The sequence below is a fragment of the Phoenix dactylifera genome, chromosome 3 (assembly GCF_009389715.1).
Source record: "Phoenix dactylifera cultivar Barhee BC4 chromosome 3, palm_55x_up_171113_PBpolish2nd_filt_p, whole genome shotgun sequence".
Lineage (NCBI taxonomy): Eukaryota > Viridiplantae > Streptophyta > Magnoliopsida > Arecales > Arecaceae > Phoenix > Phoenix dactylifera.
The window spans coordinates 4,285,807-4,307,227 of NC_052394.1; the positions used below are offsets into that span (position 1 = coordinate 4,285,807).

Below are 21,421 nucleotides of genomic sequence, written 5' to 3' on the forward strand. Positions count from 1 at the left end.
GTCTCTCATTTTGCATGCTTTGCTTCTGAACTCCAAGATCAGCAGAACAGAATCTACCTGTAAATTCATGCTTTTCACAGTTTAAAATTATGTCAATAGATTGTGAGCAGATTACACAAAAATCTAGAGATGTTTCGCTTCAGGGTTCATGACTACTAAAATTCTCCAATTCAACGCAGTGTCCAGAAGTACCAAGGTTCCACTCTAGCTAGTCTTCAGGGGCATGTTATTGATTCACTTTTTGTGGATCCGGTTATCAGAAAGACTTGGCTGCTAAATTTTTTGCTGCAGCAAAACAAATAAATTTAATCCCAACCTCCTAGAATACATCCATGTTTCGCTTGAAGTAATTTTGGTGCTGCTTTCGTCTCTTAGCTTGCACTCTACACGAGTCTGAGGGCAAATAACCTTCTTCAGTCTATCCTTCAAATGGTGGGGTTCCTGTGCTCCCAATACCGTGTTAGATTTCCTTTACGGGGCAATGGAAATAAGATGGAGCCATATAACATATTCAAATAACCTGTGTTCTCCTTCCTCTGTTTTACAACATAGTGATATAGGAGCATCAGAGGCCTGGTCTGGAAAACAAAAGCGCCTCAAACAAATGAACAAATGACACTAGGTTTTCTCTATATCACTTTTAATTTACAACAAAGCCCTACAAAATACGCCAAATAATCCTGATCAACACAACTGACTGTGATCCTTCCGAGTTCCCTCAAACCATTTTCAGCATAGCAATGACTCGAGAAACATGTCCTCTCTTGGTTCTTCTTTAGTTTTAGGGAACATAATCTCCATGTGTCGCTGCTGCTGCTGCTGCTGCTGCTGCTGCTGCTGCTGCTGATTCACGAAGGAATTTATCGAATTTTCATATCCAGAGTAACCGTAGTTCCCCGTGCTCTGCAGCATCTCTAGTGTAAATGGAGATTGGCTTTCCGATGCATGGAGCCGGCCCCCGAAGAGAGAGCTAGCAGCGACGTGGTTTGCATGGCTGGCTATGGCTGAAGGCCTTATTGCCATGCTGAAGTTGTTGTTGTTGTCTGTCAAAGACCTGGTAACTGCGTGCCCCCCGCTTCCCCGAGCTGCAGGAACATCATGGTTGTGCTTGCCCTCATACGTCGTGATCACCGCCCTTAGATCCTGCGATGCCCTCTCCACATGCTTCCTCACCGGGCAACCCATAGTTGTGCATTTGTAGTAGCTCCTATTGATCGTTAGCAAGCGCTTAAATGGTAAGAATGCAAACCAGGCCAAAATTTGATGTAATAAATATACTATGAGAATTACCCAGCAGAGCTAATTAATTTAGGCAGAACTTCATATAAAGCCAGGGTTATGCTTGGTTAGCTTCTTGCAAATTGGCCACAAGCCTAGTTTGTGCAACATGTTTCGCATGTTGAGAGCTAGATGAAGTGTTTCCTCACCTTGGGTTTGGATTCCCCTTCACCACCTTCTGCCCATATTTTCTCCACCGATACCCATCATCAAGGATATCGATATCGCTCGTGGTCTGAACCACCACCCTAGGTTCCCTCACTGTCTTATTTCCTGAAGCTGATATCCCCTCATTCTCACCTTCTTTCTTCCTGAAAACAATAACAAGGCCTAATTAATATCTGTTCCAATTTAGAGCACTTCAAGTCAGTTCACCATAAGAGCAATTCGCCTTGAGAAGCTTACCAACGCTTGGCATCAGGCTCGTCTTCGTCAAAGTCATCTCCCCTGGAATTGCTCCTCTGCGAGCTCATATTGTTGTCATCATCACCAAAGGAAACTGAGGAATTGTCAGGTGTTGCGACGGAGTCGATCGGGGTGCCTGCTTGGCCCCCGAACGAATGATCATATGCTTCAGAAGGGACGGAACCCTGAATTGCCTGAGAAGAAGCTGAATTCCTTCTAGTGGGCTGAGGCTTTGGGTGGTTGTGGGTGCCCTTGTACACAATCTCAGTGATCTGCCCGTCCATGTTTCTCTCCACCTTCTTCTTTGTCGGGCAAGTCGGGTAGGTGCACTTGTAGTAGCTCCGCGGATTCTCGCTTCCTTTCACCTGTTTCTGTCCATACTTTCTCCAATTGTAGCCATCATCCGACCTTCTATGCTCCCGAAGGGTCTGAGCAGCTTGACTGCAGTGCTTGTAATCTGATTGGCACCCGCCGTTGTTGTTTCCCTGGGAATTAGCCTGCAGATTTGGAATTTCTGAAGAACTAGTTCGGATCGGCACCATGTGTTCACCTTTAATGTTGCTTTTCTGTGAGGATAGCTCAGAATTATTGTTGCTGGTCTCATGGTGACTCCATAGTTGATGATGTCCTTTGAAGGCCTCTTCCTATATCGATAAACACCAAGACATAACTAATGAATGACAGGAACATGCAGAATTGTATATGGAAATCACTCAAGAAGTCGAAATTGTGATGCGCTTTGTGCGACCAATCATGATTAAACTGAGAATCGATAAGGAGAGATCAGAACAAGTACCGTAGTAACTGCGGCCGAAGAAGGTTGGAAGGATGCGAATTGGGAGTTCATGGGCTTTGTGTGGGGCTGGAAAGAGAAATCAGAGCAGGCCCTGTTTTCCTCCTTGATGCCTGGTTGAGGATTAGCCGACTTGGTTCTCCAATTGAAAGCCAGCGAAGGAAAAGTCCCAGTGGTTGGAGATGGCAAGATCTGTTCCCGACCAAATGAACTGGTTAGCACAGCAGGAACTGCTATCCAGTTATAGAAGGAAATTGGAAAGTATACGTCTAGAGAAATAATATTAGATCCACTTAGAAATAAAGACAGATCCATCAGCTAAAAAAAGAAAAGATAAAGGCAAAAGGAACCCAGAAAGATCGAGTGATGAGAAGAGACGTTTTCTCATGCTTCATCATCATCATCATCCAAAAATAGAACAAAACAATAAAACAGCACCATGTGTTCCATCTATATGAAACCATCAAAAGCCACCAACTTAATCCCTATAATTACATCAAAGCTGAAGAATAGAAGGCAGCAGCTCATCTAACTAATAACAAATAGAACCTCTATTCTCATATTTACAAAGGGCTATATGATAAAAGAAAGTAGTCGATTTTAAATGAATTACTTCATATGCATACTTACGTTAGAAGAGGAAAGGAGGACTGGAGAGTCCAAGAGCTCAGCAGGGCTTAGACCAGCCGGGATGGCAAAATAGGAAGAAGGAGAGAAAGGAGGAGGGGAGATAGGCAGCGAGGGCGGAGGTATAGACTTGAACTTGGGTATGCCTCCCCCGCCGGAGCCTGCCCGGTCCGACAGCCCTCGCCTCGCCGGAATCCTCGATCGGTCATCGGCGTTATCATCGCCAACTCGAGCGAGGAGCTCGGAGGTGGAGGTCGCAAACGGGGAGGAGAAGGAGAAAGAGGCCGGGTGGGAATTGGATGAGGCATCTAAACTCCCGGTGGAAGAAGCCATGAGGAGAAAGAAAGAAGATGAGACAAACGAGTGAAGAAGAGGGGAAGAGGAGGAATTTAAGGAGTTGGGCGAAGGTTTGGACGGGTTGGTCTAAAAAAAGTGTGGTGTCAAAATGTGTGCATGGGCTTATGAGAGATGAAGAGAGCGGAGAGGGGAGAGAGAGAGAGAGGGGGCCATACGTGTGGGATGGGCTAAGGCGAGGCATCTTCTGAGAAGGTGAGGGTCTGGGGAAAGTTTTGACCGTGGAGGGCGGTCAAAGCTCGTGGGTTTGACTGGAACGAAGGCGGCTGAGTGCTTCGGTTGTAAGGCCAGGCGAGGGGACTTCACGTCACTCTTTATCAAAAGACCGAGGCTGCCCTGGGCCTTCTGTGTTTTGGCCTCGCTGTCATATCTGACTTAATCTTGCTCTTCAAGCTGCCCTTTAGACTAGTTTAAATGAGACCATTGCTACACTTCACTAGTGAACGTCTATGAATGGGAGGAGCACGGCTAACTTAATTAACTAGTTTCAATATAGAACATGAACTTGAGGGTATCTACTAGCATAGATATTTAATTCCTTATTAGTAAAGTCCATGAGAATTGGGGTAAAAGCCCTAGGTTTGCATCTAATTCAGAGACGTGTGGAAAAATCTATCGAATTTCAAATTCTCTCCCTAACAAGCGATTCCTCGGCTACCGTTGCGAGCGATTTTCTTAATTATATGAGCAAGATATACGGAGCATGATGCGTGAGCGAAACACTTGCGTGTGATCTTTGGGACGTGCGATGGGCTACTGAAGACGACAGATCTACACGCCTGAATCCTTCGGTGATTATTATCGACCTTCGTCTATATAAACCATTTTCTGAGGACCCTCTAGATAAGTGTTCTCGAGCTCTTTTACACACCTGTGTTGTTGCTCTGCTACTGTCACGACAGCTCCACGATTTCTCGAGCGTCCATTTGACTTAGGCATCGAAGGATCCTCATTGGACACTCTCTGACAAAAAGATTTTTTCGTCTTTACTATTTCACGTTGGATCTCGAGTCGAAGCAAAGGTCCGTCTACATTCTCCTCTTCCAAGCACCATCTCAGGAGTAACCAGCATTGGAGCCATAGCCATTGGAGCACAATAACCACTGCCTTGCTACTCGAAAGACACATCATGATCTTTTGCCAACCTCTATGGTCTGAATGGCCTATCATCTGAGTCCTTCAGGAACTTAACCAACACAGCGTCTTAGTCGGACCGATTCCCAGCAGCAACATTTTCCATCATAGTTCTCAAGAAATACGTAAATTGAACTTGAAAATTTCAATTCATAAGTCATCTTATCTTACCTATAACTCTTATCTATGCCCCCCCCCCTCCTTTACGACTTCAAAAAGTGTTTCACTCCCAACCTTCCAACCGCTTTGTATTAAATATGCTTCCCTCTTCTCTTCCTTGCCTGAGACTCGAAAAGCAACTTTCTATTACTTGACGGAATGAATCGAGGAACTGAGGACATTTTCAATACCAAAAAAACGGCACCGCTCATTGATTTTGCACCTTCTAACATCTCGAGACGATAATTTTCTGCCTTTTCCATATGCAAAATAAGCTCTCTCTTTTTTCCTTGTGCGTGATAGGGTCATGAGCGGAAAACCCTAGTGCCATGAGCAATCTCCTATCCGTCCATGTTCTCTCTCGTGTCTGTCGTCACCTTTTCCTCTTTTCTAGATAACATCCATTACACATACAATATTCTAATTTATAATATATTGCTAGTCACAGAAAAAAAAGTCCCGCTAAAATTAAAAATATATACTTCTTTTATTCAAAGCAAGATTAGCATTATGACTTTTTAATACCCACTGTGCTTTATCTTCCCAAACATGGTAGGAAGAAGCATTTTCTTGTCTACACATGGTGCTGGAATGATTCCTGCTAATAATAACAAAGAGCCATTATTCCTGCTAAGAATGCTCAAGGAGCAATATATTTAATGAAAAATACACATTGACGTCGAGAAATAAACAAATGGAACAATTAACCTTAATCATAGACATTATACCTTTTCTCAACTACATCAGAACAGTTTTATAAATCCTCTTTTACTTTGCATTTTTGTTTAAAACTGTTTTTTATGTCCTGAATTATTACAATTCTCACAGAAAAAAGAACAAAAAATTTACATGATTCATGCATCTAATTTAATTCTTCCATTTATTGAACCTCGACCATACCACTTGATTTCATTCCTTTATGTTCTTTTTGAAAAATAAAATACTTATTGACACTTTTTTTTTAAATGATAAAAGACAGCAAGCCACTTACAGATTACCATTTCATGGTCCCGCACAGGCAACAATACATCATAATTAAGTATAGCGGATGCTGTAAGAATTTTAATCATTCGGGATACATTGTGCCGCACCATACTTCCATCTTACTGCAGTACAGCCTAATCATCTCTACGATCGATGACGACTCCATGGAATGGCTGCAACCTTTCCTGCTAAGAAACGTATCGGTCCTGGCCTTCTTATCTTATTTGAGGTCCCAATATTATAAGCGTATTCCCAGCTGCTGCTTACTCGTATTACAATATTACACATCCCAAGTTGCCTTATCATTTATGATTCATCCCCAGCGTAGATAACAATATCTATCTTTCTAGCCCTCGGAAACCCAAGTTACTGGGCGACAGAGATTTGGTGTGCCGCCCGGCAACAAAATACGGTGAACCCGAGCCAACGACAGATGCCCAGTTTTGCAGTCTAATCAATGTTCTGATGCACGGGTTTTGATGCAAGCCAACTACCTCTTGCTACTCGTGGTCCTGTGATCAGAGCCGTTGATGACCTGACACGAGAAAAGGTCTACTGAAGGACGGCTCATATCCAGAGACATTGATCGGGGATGACAATTTATAATCTGATCCGCGAGCGATCTGCTTTAAGCTACTTAAGTTTAATATAAATAGGCTAGCATCATAAACAGATTAATTCATTTTAATTTGTTTATCAAATAAATTTTAAAATGTTAATCAGTTTAATCTTTTTAATAAGTAGATTGGATTTCCAGTTAATTTGCTTTAAACTTACTTAACATATTTCCAATTTATTTAATTTAATTTGTTTAATTTATTTAATATATTTAAATTTATTTAATTCGTTAATAACCTATCAAATCTAATTTAATTTAATTTAATTTATTTAATAAATAGATTATGGGGACCAGAATTTGTTTTGGTCTAGTTAAAGGCGGTTAGCTTCAGACCTAAAATTTTAATTTGTTTAATAAATAAGTCGGTTGGATTTGACCAACCCGTATGGCCGTATCCGATCAGATCCGCAAATGATCCAAAGATGGTGACGCACGTGCTGACCTCGATACTACGTCGAGGGAATCCGTTCCCACGAGGCCCAATGCTCGAGGAGTAACTGGATGGGTAGTTTGGTCATTGTGGAGGATGCGAGTACCTTGCGTGGTATGGCGGCGTGCGTCTAGGTGAGCTGTAACGCGGAAGGAGCGACTTAATTGCATCCTTATCCGTCTCTTTCGAAAATGTCGTCATCAATCCCGATTTTTACGGCGCTGCCCTCGGAGAGGGGAGATGGTAGGTGAGCTCAGCACGCCAAGCGGGGGGGATGGAATGCTGCAGGGATGGACGGTGATCCAGGGGGTTACCCATGGAATCCACCATCTTCATCCCATGTACCGTACCGACGACTGCGAGGTTCCGGGTGTGAGTTGTAGAATCCCAATTCCTCTCCGTCCATTGCAGGGTAGTGTTTGATATTGATGGCGAGCTAAACCGTCTCTCAAGTAATATTAAGGTTTAAAGTTGAAAATTGGAGCATAAATCATGATTATTTTTCTAATTTGAGCAAAAGCTCACAAGTGTATTTTCGAATTTTTACTTTTTTTTTTGGACATTAACTTTGGGATTAGTAATAAAATACATAAAGACGATTACAATTTGGTTTGTGCCACCCCCTAATACATAAAATTAGGTTATGGGCATGCGTGTTCTCAAAGATGATCTCAAGAGTTTCTATTACTTTTTAGCATTTTTCTTCTAATTAGGTTCATTGTCAAACTAGAGCCTTGTCTTGTCCTTGCACCAAGGGAAATTTATGAAGTTAATATGATGATGGATTCTAAAGAAAAATAAATTTCTACCCGAATCTAATAAGAATGCACAACTTAACTTGGTGATGATGTTTATTGATTGTTATATTGGAAATTTTAGTTTGATGCAAGGTGTGTGCTCGGTGCGGACCGTATCCTCCACGAAGGAGACTCAGCCACGATGATCGAGTGGATCTGAGATCGGAGACATCGTGCTGGCAGTATGCCATTGTCCCACGACATTCGCAAACTTTTAGATGAGTGTGATCCCTATCGCGCTACATATGTCTATAGGAAGGCGAATAGTGTTGCCGACGTGGTTGTCGCTTTTGTAACTCACCACTCTGAAGATTTCATCTAGGAAGACTACGTGTCTATGCCTTATCCTCTGTACTATATTTTCTTTTTCTATTTTGTTGGCTGCATTCACACTCGTCGCATGTGAGTCGTCGTTGTTCCAAAAATTAAAAATCCATCTTTGTTAGGATTTATATGAGGTGGGGATTTATTGGAGAGCATTTCCCTCTTGTTACGTCGCCCATTGTCTCTAGAACTCTTTTAAGAAGGGAAAAGAAAACTAATTCAGTGAGTTTCTATTTAAGTGCCAAAATGACATGGGAGTTTGCATTAGTGTTTAATTGACATCTAGGTTCTATAATAACGACCTAGCTCCACCAAAAAGGTACAAACGCCGAGGGAAAAATTGGCCACATCATCAATGTGGTCTCATATGGACCCAAGTATCCTAAGGACTTGGACTTTGGTCAGAAGTTGCTACATTCACATTAGCTATGGTCTGCCAAAACACTAGAATAAAGCCAGAGTATGCTTATATTTTAGTGAGACCACTCTTCCCACTGTTCAATTCGAGTGACACATACCCGGTCTACATGATTTAGTCCGAGTGGTTGGTTTTGTAAGGCTTAGGAATCAGCATCATAAATGGAGTAGATTTTTGGAGAAGGATTTGGAAGTCCATGAGAGGAATTCAAGTTGACACATGGGGGAACATCCTTTCCTAGCCTCATGGTATCTAAGAATTGACTTGAGATTCGTTGCGGTGCGCATTTTGCACTATAAAGAATCGTACAACCTTCAAAAACCGCTACATCATTTGATTGTGAAGACGGACGACTATCAAATAAGGCACACGTATGAAACACAAAATGCACCGTATATGACATTGAACAACCATCCTGTTTGATAATCGTTCGTCTTTGTGGTTGGATTATGCGACAGCCATCCAGATTTGTAACATTTTTTGCGCTGCAAACCGTGCACTGCAAAGGATGCAAACTTCTAAGAATTATGTCAAATGGACGAGAATTCTGGCATGGAAAAAAGAGAACCCTTCTGGAATGAAAAGGCCATGCATGCCGCGTTTTGCTGGTACAAGACTGTTGCTGAAAAGCACATTAAAGAATAGTGGATCCAAAAGTTTGCTGTGGCTGCTTTAATGCTCAGCAACAAAGTCCAACGAATCGGGGAATACTTAGCCAGCACTCGTTGGCTCAACCAATCCTTTCCTTCTAAAAATATGATTTGTCAACAAGAGGTTTACATAAGTCTTTCATCCATGAGGCTGAAATTGAAAATTTGGCTCGGGTTTGGCTATATTATACCGAACCAATGGACAATATATTAATGTCCTGCTGAGAAGACGACAGGGACAAATTGGCCTGTGATAGATCAGGTCAGTGGATGACTTTGTCCGCATGATATTGATACAAGCTTAATGCTTTGTTTAAGTGAGAACTTCTTGTGAAAAGGACTGCGGTGAGGGGTGGTGCAGCCAAGAGGAGGGATATAACCCTAGACTAGATCTGCCTTATGGTGAAGTGCAGCAGAGTCCATTTGTTTGTTCGGAAAATCTAGTGGTCTCTGGTCCACGTCCTTTAAGATTTGAAAAATTCTAGTTAAAATATCTTTAAGCACATGATACTAACTCTGGAGTCAGGAACATGGTTCAACTAAGAATAAGATTTGCTGGAAGAAATCATGGGAGTCAAATGGCATCCGACATTAGGAGATTTATGTGAAGTCTGAGATTCAACAGAAGCTACGGTAATAGTTTTGGAATATTTTTAATTTGACACAATTCAATTCATCGTGTACAGTTGTTTGGATTGAGTGGTGTATATGGTGCCATCCCCCATTTCTGGTTATTGTGAAATACATCATCATAATCATCACCGTTATTTTTATTATTATGTTTTAACTTGGACAGAGTCTCATGCTCATAAACACCTCAAATATCAGTACAATGATTTAATAATTTCTCAAACTTTGAGAGGACCTGAACTTAAGATCTCTATCCAGAGAAGGCTACCGACATCATGAACTCACGATGGTTTGTAAATTATAACCTACTTAAGTTAACCGAGATTGCTGCTGCAACATAGCTAGAGCCGAAGATCTTCATCAAAAGAAATTTTTTTAGGATCATAGTTTGTCGAACCTGGCCAAACCATCTGGTTCATCCTATGCTGACCCGAATGGATACGAAATCGGCACGGTTCGGTGCTATTTTTTTGGAAAATAGCATGAATCGCCCCAAACTATCCAAAATAGCATGAACTGCTCCGAACTAGACAGCTTGAAGTAGAACCAATGAGAACCGCTCGGTTCGCACTGATTCGAACCGGTTCGCCTTGATTCGAACCGGTTCGCTTCTCTCCCATCTTTCAATATCTCAAAAAATTTGAATTATGGTTTGTTGAATCGGAGTGAACTGTCCGGTTTACCTTATATCGAACCGGCACCTAACTAGTATATACATATGTCGGTATCAATTTGGCTAATCTTTGCTGGGATATTCTAAGTTGGTCATAAAAATAAAAATAAAAATGTGTGCGTGTGTGTGAGAGAGAGAGAGAGAGAGAGAGAGGAGATTGTGCCAAAAAAAAAAAAAAAAAACTTAGTAAACGGCAATAAAGTTAGCAACCATGCTTGAAGAACAAGTAATATACTTTCTTATGGTTGAAGAAAGTATAATAACGTCACCTACGACGACCGACAGGTACATCCACCACATATGACAATGATCCCATAAGAAGATACGTATAGAACTATCCTAGCAAATGGGCGTTGGATTGAAGAAGACAAACCTTTTAAAAAATGGCAGGGAATCTTGTTGCGTGGAGCTCGATGGTTAGACTTCCTTGATTATCTGAAATTTTGTAGATGTTCTCTTGGACTATATGGACCCCACAGCGATCAGCAAGAACGCTGGGAACTCCAAAACCCAGTGGCCTTCTCAAGGTTGTTTCCATATGACATCATCTCTCACTGTTCAGAGTTCAACAGCACCGCACACCAGATGGCCCCCCATATATTTATACCTAAAAGGATGATCATTCATGTTGGGGGGAATAAAGTTTCCCCCCAAATGACATAAATGCCCCTAAGAAGCCGTACAACCTCCGACCTCGGACAGCCGAAGTCAGCGTCCGACCTCGGAACGCTCGGCCACAAGACGACCGACCCCGAAACCTCCGACCTAAGAGAAACCCCGATGTCCGAGGACCGTACTCTAACACCCCTCCGGCATTTATCGCGCATGGCCGCTGTAATCTTCCGGCACACTCAACAATAAATGCGGATCTCCGGCTTACTCCACCATTAATGCGGATCTCCGGCTTACTCCATAATAAATGCGGATCTCCGACTTACTCCACAATAAATGCGCATGGCTCCTGACATCTACGGATCCCCAGCTCTCCACGGCAAATCGACCCAGCAGGGTCTAGTCGACTATGATAAGTCTCTGATCTCGGCCATACCGCCGACATCAGTGCAATGATTCGCCTGACCGAGCGCCGACCTGAACAACATGCTAAGCCGTACTACGGCCTCGCCCTGTTACATCACAGGTAAACCGACCCCCGCATATAAAAGGGAGCCTTGGCCTCTCAAGAGGGGATTGGAACATTCATACACCCAAAAAATCACTGTTTATCTCCTTCTCCCCACTATTTGCCCCCTCCCTGACTTGAGCGTCGGAGGGCCGGCGCCGGAGAACCTGGCCACCGGTTCGTGTGCAGGCACCCGGACGGAGGACGCCGCCAGCCAACGGATCGCCGCCCCGCTGCGAGGACCTGCTGTTTCTTCTCTCCGACCGCCCCGGACGGAGGACGCCGCCCGCCGACAGACCGCCGCCCCGCCGTGAGGACTAACAGTCGCTCCCTCTCCTCGACCGAAGATTGCCCCCGGGTCCAATTTCCAGCAACAGTTGGCGCTAGAGGAAGGGCCCGAGTAGCAGTCATGAAGTTGAGAAGTAAGGGAGCCTCTAACGTCTCCCGGCGTCCCCCGCAAAGTCCTGGACACTCCGTCCAGAATTCTCCAACTCCGGTTGACCCAGCTCCTCAGGTCCAGCCGGAACAGTTCAATGCCCTGGTACAGCAAGTCCAGGCCCTGGCCGCCGCCGTTCAGGGCCTGCGGCGCGTGGAGGTTTTACCGGCACTTCCCCCGCAGGCCCAGGCCCCGCCGGAGTGTCTCCCCAACGGCCCGGTTCTCCCCAGCCAAAATTTGCATGGCTCCTCCAGAGCCAACAATGGAGAACGAGCTTCTCCCCGGAGAGAGTTACCGGGAGAAGGTTTCGACCGGAGACCCCAACTTTCTGAGGCGGAGTCAGCCCCGGATCACCGTGAGCTGGCGCAAACCACAGCGACAATCCCACGGGTGGGGGAGCTCGACCGAAAAGTCGAGCATCTGGAGCGCCAGATTGCGGCACTCCACAGCAAGAAGGCAAGACAGGAAGGGGGCTTTGAGTTCACTACCAAGTCCCCCTTCTCCCGCCAGATCGAGGACGAGCCAGTTCCCGCGAGGTTCAAAATGCCTCAGGTGGAGCCCTACAGCGGAATCACCGACCCCCTCGACCACTTGGAGAGTTATCGGGCCCTCATGGCCCTACAAGGGTCCTCGGAGGCCATACTCTGCAAGGCCTTCCCAGCAACCCTCCGAGGGACCGCTCGGCTTTGGTTCTCTGGTCTGAAGCCGAACACGGTGTCCTCTTTTGAGCAGCTCGGCAGGCAGTTCGCCACCAACTTTGCTGCCAGCCGGCGCCAGCGACGGACATCAGACTCCCTCCTGGACATCAAGCAGAAGGAGGGGGAGTCCCTCAAAGAGTACCTGGACCGCTTTACCGCCGCCACATGGGAGGTTTGCGAGCTAGACCAGTCGATAGCCATGTCGGCTCTGAAGACTGGGGTCCGCTCCTACCGATTCCTCTTCTCCATCGAGAAGAGCTTCCCGGCCGACTTCACCGAAATGCTGGCCCGAGCCCGGAAGTACGCCAAGGCCGAGGAGGCAGTTGCCTCCAGGCGGGGGGCAATCGAGCCCACCTCGAAGAAGCGGAAGAAGCGCCGCGAGGAGCGCGGTCGACAAAGGAGCCGGTCTCCCCGCCGAGAGAAGAATCTCCCCAGACTGAGGAGCCCGCCCCGTCAGCAGGGGCGACCTCAGCAGAGGACACCTCCTCGTCCGAGGTCTCCACCACGGCCCCGGACGTACCAGGCGAGGTACGAGAACTATACACCCGTCAATGCTCCTCGGGCCGAGATCCTGATGGAAATTGAGGGTCGGGACTTCTTCCGACCCCCGCCTCCTATGCGAGACACGGGATTTTCCCGAAATTCCAGGAAGTACTGCCGCTTCCACCGAGATCGCGGGCACGACACGGAGGACTGCTTCCAACTCCGGGACGAGATAGAAGCGCTCATCAGACGGGGAGTACTCAACCGGTTCGTGAGGAACCGACATGAGGAAAGGAGGCCGGCGGAGAATGTTGCACCAACCGAAAATCCTGGCGGCAACAGGCCTATCGCCGGCACCATCAACATGATTGGGCGGACCTCGGCAGGAACAGCCGCCCAGGGAGCACCCCCGAAGCGTCCACGCACTGATGAAGTCATCTCGTTCTCGGACGAGGACTTAGAAGGGGTCGAGACCCCTCACGATGACGCTGTGGTCATCTCAATGATTGTAAATAGGTTTGATGTAAAGCGTGTCCTAGTTGACAATGGAAGCTCAGCCAATATTTTGTACTACCATGCCTACCAAAAAATGGGGTTGACAGAAGGACACCTCCGGAGAATCAATGCCCCGCTGGTCGGGTTTACCGGAGATGCGGTCCCGGTTGAAGGTGAGGCTAGCTTCCTTGTCACAGTTGGCCTCGCCCCCCGGGAGAGCACTGTGAGGATGGACTTCCTGGTGGTCCGTCTGCCCTCGGTCTACAACGCCATCCTTGGGCGCCCAGGGTTAAACGCCCTTCGAGCCGTGGTTTCAACTCGCCATTTGCTCATGCGGTTCCCCACCGGCCAAGGAGTGGGCGAGGTCCGCGGAGACCAACTGGTCGCCAAGCAATGCTACATGGCGGCCCACACAGTAAAGCAACCAGCCGAGGCACCAGACCGCCCGATGGGCCCTTCACTGCCCATAGAAACCCTCGATGCGAGGGACACCCTCTGGAAGAAGCAAGTAGAGCCCGGTGAGCTCCTTATTCAAATCCCACTACAAGAAAATTTTCCCGAGCTAACCGTGCAGGTTGGCTCCGGCCTCGGCGCCCATGAGAGGAATCGCCTCGTCAGCTTCCTGCGGGACAACGCTGACGTCTTCGCCTGGTCGCCCGCGGACGTGCCAGGAATTGACCCCGAGGTCATGGTCCACCGACTCCAGGTGAGGCCAACCAGCAGGCCTATAAAGCAGAAGAAAAGAGGCTCCGCCCCTGAGCGACAACGAGCTGCGGCCGAGGAGGTGGACAAACTCCTCGGAGCCGGCTTCATCCGGGAGGTCTCCTACCCGGATTGGCTCGCCAACGTAGTCCTCGTAAAGAAGGCCAACGGAAAATGGCGTATGTGCGTGGACTACACCGACCTGAACAAGGCCTGCCCAAAAGACAGCTTCCCTCTCCCGAGCATCGACCAGCTCGTCGACTCCACTTCAGGACACCAACTGCTAACTTTTATGGACGCCTTTTCAGGATACAACCAAATCCGAATGGCGCCAGAAGACGAGGAGAAGACGGCCTTCATCACCGACAAGGGCACCTACTGCTACAAGGTGATGCCCTTTGGCCTGAAAAACGCTGGGGCCACCTATCAGAGACTGGTCAGCCAAATCTTTAAAGACCAGATCGGCCGGAACATGGAAGTCTATGTGGACGACATGCTGGTAAAGAGCCAAGCGGCGGAACACCACATAGCCGATCTCAACGAGACATTCGCCAAGCTCAGAAAATACCAAATGGAACTCAATCCGGCGAAGTGCGCGTTCGGGGTCACCTCGGGCAAGTTCCTGGGTTTCATAGTGACCCAACGCGGAATTGAAGCCAACCCGGAGAAAATCCGGGCACTGCAAGAGATGTCGCCTCCAAAGACAGTTAAGGAGGTGCAGCGGCTCGCGGGGCGGGTAGCCGCCCTGGGAAGGTTTGTTTCTCGATCAGCCGAGCGTTGCCTCCCCTTCTTCAAGAGCCTCAAACGGCCGAAAGACTTCCGGTGGACAGAAGAATGCCAGCAAGCCTTTGAAGAGCTTCGGAGCCTTCTGGCCTCTCCCCCGCTGCTCACCAAGCCCCAGAAGGGCGAAATTCTTTACTTATATCTGGCCGTCTCCCCAGCTGCAGTAAGCTCGGTCCTCGTCCGGGAAGAAGACAAGCTCCAAAAGCCGGTCTATTACACCAGCCGGGTTCTCAGGGATGCTGAGACCCGATATTCTAAACTTGAGAAGACCATCATCGCTCTCATCATCTCGGCTCGGAGACTCAGGCCTTACTTCCAAGCCCACACGATAGCTATATTAACCGACCAGCCTATGAAGCAGATATTGCAGAGGTCGGATCGTGCGGGGAGGATCGCCAAATGGGCGGTCGAGCTCGGGGAATTCGACCTAGAATATCGGCCCAGGCCGGCTATCAAAGCTCAGATACTCGCCGACTTCATCGTGGAGTGCACCCTTCCGGACGACCCCGAGCCGCCATTTGAGTCCGTGGAGGAGACCCCAAAGCAGCCATGGGTCCTGCACTCGGATGGGTCTTCGACCCCGGGGGGCAGCGGGGCCGGACTTATCCTCACCAGTCCAGATGGAGTGGTGGCCGAGCAAGCTCTGCGCCTCGAGTTCCCGGCCTCGAACAATGAGGCCGAGTATGAGGCTCTCATCGCCGGGCTCAAGCTGGCGAAAGAACTAAAAGTGGGAGACCTGACGGCCTTCAGCGACTCCCAGCTGGTGGTGAACCAGGTCCAAGGAGATTTTGAAGCTAAAGAGCCATTCATGCAAAAGTATCTCCAAAAGGTGCGGGAACTCACATCTGCCCTGAATTCTTTCAATATTCAGTATATTCCCAGAGCGGAAAACCTCAGGGCAGACCAGCTATCCAAACTGGCCACTTCCCGCATGAGCGAGCTTCCCAAGGGAACAGCGCTCGAGTATCTTCGGGTCCCCAGCACGGAGGAACCCGAGCCCACTATGTGCATCGACTCCGAGCCAAGCTGGATCGACGGGCTCGTCTGCTATCTTCAGGACGGAACTCTACCTCATGACGAGACGGAGGCTCGCCGAATCAAGCGCCAGGCTCCCCGGTATGTCTTGTACGAGAATAAACTCTATCGACGATCATTTACTTCTCCCCTTCTCAGATGCCTCCGCCCCTCCGAGGCGGACTACGCCCTCCAAGAGGTCCATGAAGGGATCTGCGGAAATCACCTGGGGGGTCGAGCCTTGGCCCATAAGATCCTGCGGCAGGGATACTACTGGCCCACACTCCAGAAGGACGCAACAGATTTCGTCCGCAAGTGCGATCGGTGCCAACGAAACGCCAATATCCAGCGCCGACCTTCAGCTCTGCTGACCTCCATCATCGCCCCCTGGCCGTTTGCCCAATGGGGGATCGACATCCTGGGGTCCTTTCCCCTGGCCACCGGACAGAGAAAGTTTCTGGTCGTCTCCATCGACTACTTCACCAAATGGGTCGAGGCCGAACCTGTTGCCCGGATCACCGAGCAAAAGATGCGGGACTTCATGTGGAAGTCTATAATCTGCCGATTCGGACTACCCCGTATCCTTATATCTGACAATGGTCGACAATTTGACAATGTTCATTTCAGGGAGTTTTGCTCTGAGCTCGGCATTGATCATCGCTTCACCTCGGTTGCCCATCCCCAGACAAACGGGGAAACTGAGGTAACTAACCGAACTATTTTGCAGGGACTCAAAGCTAGGCTTGATCGGTCCAAAGGACAGTGGGTTGAGGACTTGTACAATGTCCTTTGGGCGTACCGGACCACGTTCCGACTGCCCACGGGAGAGACCCCCTTCAACCTAGCATACGGCACTGAGGCCGTCATCCCATTGGAGATCGGCTTGCCTTCTCTGAGGGTGGAGCATTACGACCCCGATACCAATTCCTCCCAGCACAGGAGCAATTTGGACCTCGTCGAAGAGACAAGAGAGGTCGCCCGGGTGCGCGTGGCGAGATATCAACAGCGAACGGCCCAATACTACAACTCCAGAGTTAAGCCCAAGCTCTTCAAAGTAGGGGACCTCGTCCTCAGGAAAGCCGAGGCTTCTCAACCAACCGAGCAAGGAAAGCTCGCCCCAAACTGGGAAGGACCGTATCAAATCGCCCGGGTACAACGGCCAGGGGCGTACAAATTGAAGTCCCTGGAAGGGACTCTGATCCCACGAAGCTGGAACTCCGAGAATTTACGAATGTACTACCAGTGAAACCCCAAGGGGTTCAAGATAATCAGGATAATGGACTCAGCTCCTTTTTCTACAAATATTTCTCTCATTTTGATGACTGTAATCCTCTTCTAATATTGGGTCGTCTGTGATCCTCAGATTTCCTGGCCAAAATCGGGATGCCTCGAGGCTCGACCGTAGAGTCCCAAACTCCCTCGACCTCGGGAAGAATCGCAGGACGGTGAAACGTCGACTGGTGCAAGATTCCTCGACTAAGGTCGAGATGCTCCGAGTGTCGACAGTGCGTGCCCAGACCCCTCGACACTTCGGAAAGACGGGGTAGTACCTTCGCAGTCCCCCGTGGCGCTCAACACCAACAACGGGGTAGTACCTTCGCGGCCCCCCGTAGCGCCTCCTCGACTAAGGTCGGGATGCCCCGAGGGTCGACCGTAGAGAACCAGACTCCCTCGACCTCGGGAAAGCGCCGTGAGGGGTGGAAAGGGTGGCTCCACCCGGGGCGCCACAAAGTGGACCCCCGGGAGCGGTCGACGATCCCCGATCCCCGAAGCGAGCGATCCCTCGACTAAGGTCGGGATGCCCCGAGGGTCGACCGTAGAGAACCAGACTCCCTCGACCTCGGGAAGCGTCGCCGGTCGGTAGAGCGTGCCCAGACCAGCCGACCTGACGAACGATCCCTCGACTAAGGTCGGGATGCCCCGAGGGTCGACCGTAGAGAACCAGACTCCCTCGACCTCGGGAAAGCGCCGTGAGGGGTGGAAAGGGTGGCTCCACCCGGGGCGCCACAAAGTGGACCCCCGGGAGCGGTCGACGATCCCCGATCTCCGAAGCGAGCGATCCCTCGACTAAGGTCGGGATGCCCCGAGGGTCGACCGTAGAGAACCAGACTCCCTCGACCTCGGGAAGCGTCGCCGGTCGGTAGAGCGTGCCCAGACCAGCCGACCTGACGAACGATCCCTCGACTAAGGTCGGGATGCCCCGAGGGTCGACCGTAGAGAACCAGATTCCCTCGACCTCGGGAAGGCGCCGTGAGGGGTGGAAAGGGTGGCTCCACCCGGGGCGCCACAAAGTGGACCCCCGGGAGCGGTCGACGATCCCCGATCCCCGAAGCGAACGATCCCTCGACTAAGGTCGGGATGCCCCGAGGGTCGACCGTAGAGAACCAGACTCCCTCGATCTCGGGAAGCGTCGCCGGTCGGTAGAGCGTGCCCAGACCAGCCGACCTGACGAACGATCCCTCGACTAAGGTCGGGATGCCCCGAGGGTCGACCGTAGAGAACCAGACTCCCTCGACCTCGGGAGGTATCACAGGTCAGCAAAGCGTCCACGAACCCGCCGACCTGACGTGAGATCCCTCGACCAAGGTTGAGGCGCTCCGAGGTCCGACCATAGGGTCTTAAGCCCCCTCGATCTCAAAAAGGGCTACAAATCAACAGAGCCTCCCCAGATCCTCTCAACTCCGGCAGGAGTCGCCGGGTCCATGGGAAGCCCGAGCCCCTTTTACAAGTCAAAAATGACTCCGGAGGTCGACGAGGAAGGGAAGCGACCTACTCCACCATGCGAAGCATGACCCCGAGAATGCAAGAGGTACACCCAACTAGACGCCCTCCTTGTCAAATTTTATCTACATATTGCCGAGCGGGATCTCGTCCAATGTTGGAGTCTTATTTTGCCCCAAAGCCGGGCTTCTTCGCTGGGTCGGCTTAAGACCGACCTCCCAACTTCATTATGCCTGCTCTGTTCATCAAGTCTCCGCAATCCGTACTAAGGCTTCATAAAGTAGGGCCCAACTCGGCTCTTCTAAGTAAACTCCGACGTCCAGCTGAGAAAGTGGTCCCGGCCACGAATGTACCAGCCAAGCACAGGTACCAAGGCAATCTTTGGGAATCCCAGCCTTGTTCACCGAAATCTCGGCAGGGTCCGAGAATGATAACTATGAAAACCTTCGGCAGTAACTTGTTTATTAGCCCGCGCTCCCTATGAGAGGTTCGGAGTTGAGTTCGGAAACCCGACTAAACTCCCCGAATAGCGGCACGAATAGACCTATTCCGGTCCCACTTGAAGGGCTAAGGCCCGACCTCGGTGCCTTAAGATTTTCCTAAAGGCCAAACGTGGCAACTCCCACGACTCTAAGATCCGAGTTATAGGACTTAGAGAAATTTTCTAGAAACCTAAGCTCGGAGCTCCCTTTGGTCGAGACGACTGGAATCCGAGAAGGCTAAGATATAGCCAGGGAAAAGGGCAGCTTCGTTAAGCAGCCCAAAGATTAAAATACGAAGTTAGAGGTCGTCGAGGCGGTTAGCTAAGGTTCTAGCCTCATCCACGACAACAGAGGGAAAGATGAACACAGAATGACAAAAACATTTCTTCATTAACAAAGGGCCGGAAGGCCAATTACAAAATTGGAAGTCGGCCACTCAAGGGCCGACCCCGGATACAATGAAAAAGAAAAGAAAAATATGCTAAGTCCTAAGCGGCGGGAGCCACATCCGGGGGGTCATCCGGCACATTGATGACCTCAAGATCTTCCTCCGGAACAGGCTCGGGGCCGGGAGCAGGAGCTTCGGGCGCCGCCTCCGGGACAGCGTCGATCTCGGCCGCCGGAGCCGCCTCCATGACACCGTCCGCCTCGGCTACCCCCGTCGAAGGCTCGGCGGGGTCCTGCTCGTATATTCCCGCCTCGGACGTCAGGATGGCAGGAAGGGCTTGCACGTCGGACCCCCAGCCCCGGTCCTCCCTCGGACGGACCGTCGAGAAGTCGTACTGAGGGCAGTACCGGCGCACCTGCTCCCGGAAGTTCTCGAAGCCTCGAAGGAAACCGTCGACCGTCTCCTCCTCCAACATGTCGCGGAACTCTTGCGACTCTTTGAAGAGTTCCACAGCATGCTCGGCTCGTTCGAGGGCCCTCCTCTCCCGGGCCTCAAGTTGCCCGAGTCGGAGGCGGAAGACCCCCTCCTCATACTCGAGGGCCGCGACCCTGGCCTGGACCTCCCCTAAGCGCGCCTCCGTGCCGCGCATGGTTGCCCTGGTCAGGGCATGAGCCGCCTTCTCCTCCTCGAGCGCCCCCACCATGGCAAGGCGCTCAGCCTCGGTGGCTGTCCACCGAGCCTCGGCCGCCGCCAACGCCGCCTCCAGCTCGGCGACTCTTTTCTTGGCCGGCTCCAGTTGCTGGCCGAGCTGTTGAACTTCTTCCCGATACCCATGGGCGATGAACGCCATGGTGTCGAGCTCGAGAATATGCTGAAAAGAAAGAAACGAGGGTATTGTGAGTTGAAAAGCACATATGTACGCTAAAAACTCGGGGAAATTAAGAAGGAAGCTTACCCGGGCGGTGTTGCAGTAAGCACAGCCGACGACCTCCTCCAGCGAAATACCCCGGAACACGGCCCGGTCCGCTGGAAGCACCGCACGCCGCAACATGGAGCGTGCGACCTCGGCATCTTGAAAGGTCGAGCGCCCCTCGGGAATAGAAGAGTCCGGCTCGACCGACTCTTCTCGGAAAGCCCGGGAAGAGCTCGGCACGATCGAACCCGAGGTCCCGGAGCCGCTCGCCTCGGTGCCTCGGGTAAGCCCGGGTCCTGGCTGCTGCGGCCGGACCACGGACGGCTCCCCCCGCTGGGCAAGGGGGTAGGGCAAGGAGGGGCCGACGGGCCCGCATCACCAACAACCCGCTCCCGCCTCGGGTCGGCTGCAGGGGCCCCCGCCTCGGGGCCACTCGTCCCGGCCGACGAAGAAGCGCCGTCCGTCCTCGCCCTCTTCCGAGGCTGGGGCGCAGCACCCCCGGCCTCGGCCTCTCGCCTCCTCAGGCGAGAGAAAAGTGATGTGTTGCTGGTCGGCATGCGTGGAATATCTGAAATCAAGAATTTTGTTAAGAGTCAGACCAGTGACCGTAAAGACGGAGAACAAGAAATAAATAAATAGAATAATGCAACCGCCCTTACCCTCGGGGCGCGCCGAGCTCAGACCCACGCTCGCCAGGGCGTCCTCCCGCAGGAGCTCGGTCAGGTCGTTGCCCCTCCCGAGGGCTCGCAAAGAGTCCAGGGTCCTCAGCTCCCTCCCCGTGGGCTCGGAGAGTTTGTTGAGGGCCTTCAGCCGAGGGTGTCCCCACCTTGGCTCGAACCCCCAAGGCGCCGTAGACGCCAGAAAGAAAAACTTCCTCTTCCACTCGTGAATCGAGGAAGGGGCGCCCCGGA

At 50.3% G+C, this 21,421-nt stretch overlaps 1 protein-coding gene across 1 annotated transcript; it reads right to left on the bottom strand.

Moving 5' to 3' along the window:
• Positions 1 to 488: 488 nt before the first annotated feature.
• LOC103717512 (WRKY transcription factor WRKY24-like) lies at positions 489 to 3,580 on the bottom strand. Its single transcript, XM_008805938.4, has 5 exons — positions 3,107 to 3,580; positions 2,480 to 2,668; positions 1,684 to 2,327; positions 1,428 to 1,589; positions 489 to 1,207 (listed from the first exon to the last, which is right to left on the bottom strand). The coding sequence occupies exons 1-5, from the start codon at positions 3,434 to 3,436 to the stop codon at positions 730 to 732; spliced, it is 1,803 nt and encodes a 600-aa protein (XP_008804160.2). The 5' UTR covers positions 3,437 to 3,580; the 3' UTR covers positions 489 to 729.
• Positions 3,581 to 21,421: the final 17,841 nt, after the last annotated feature.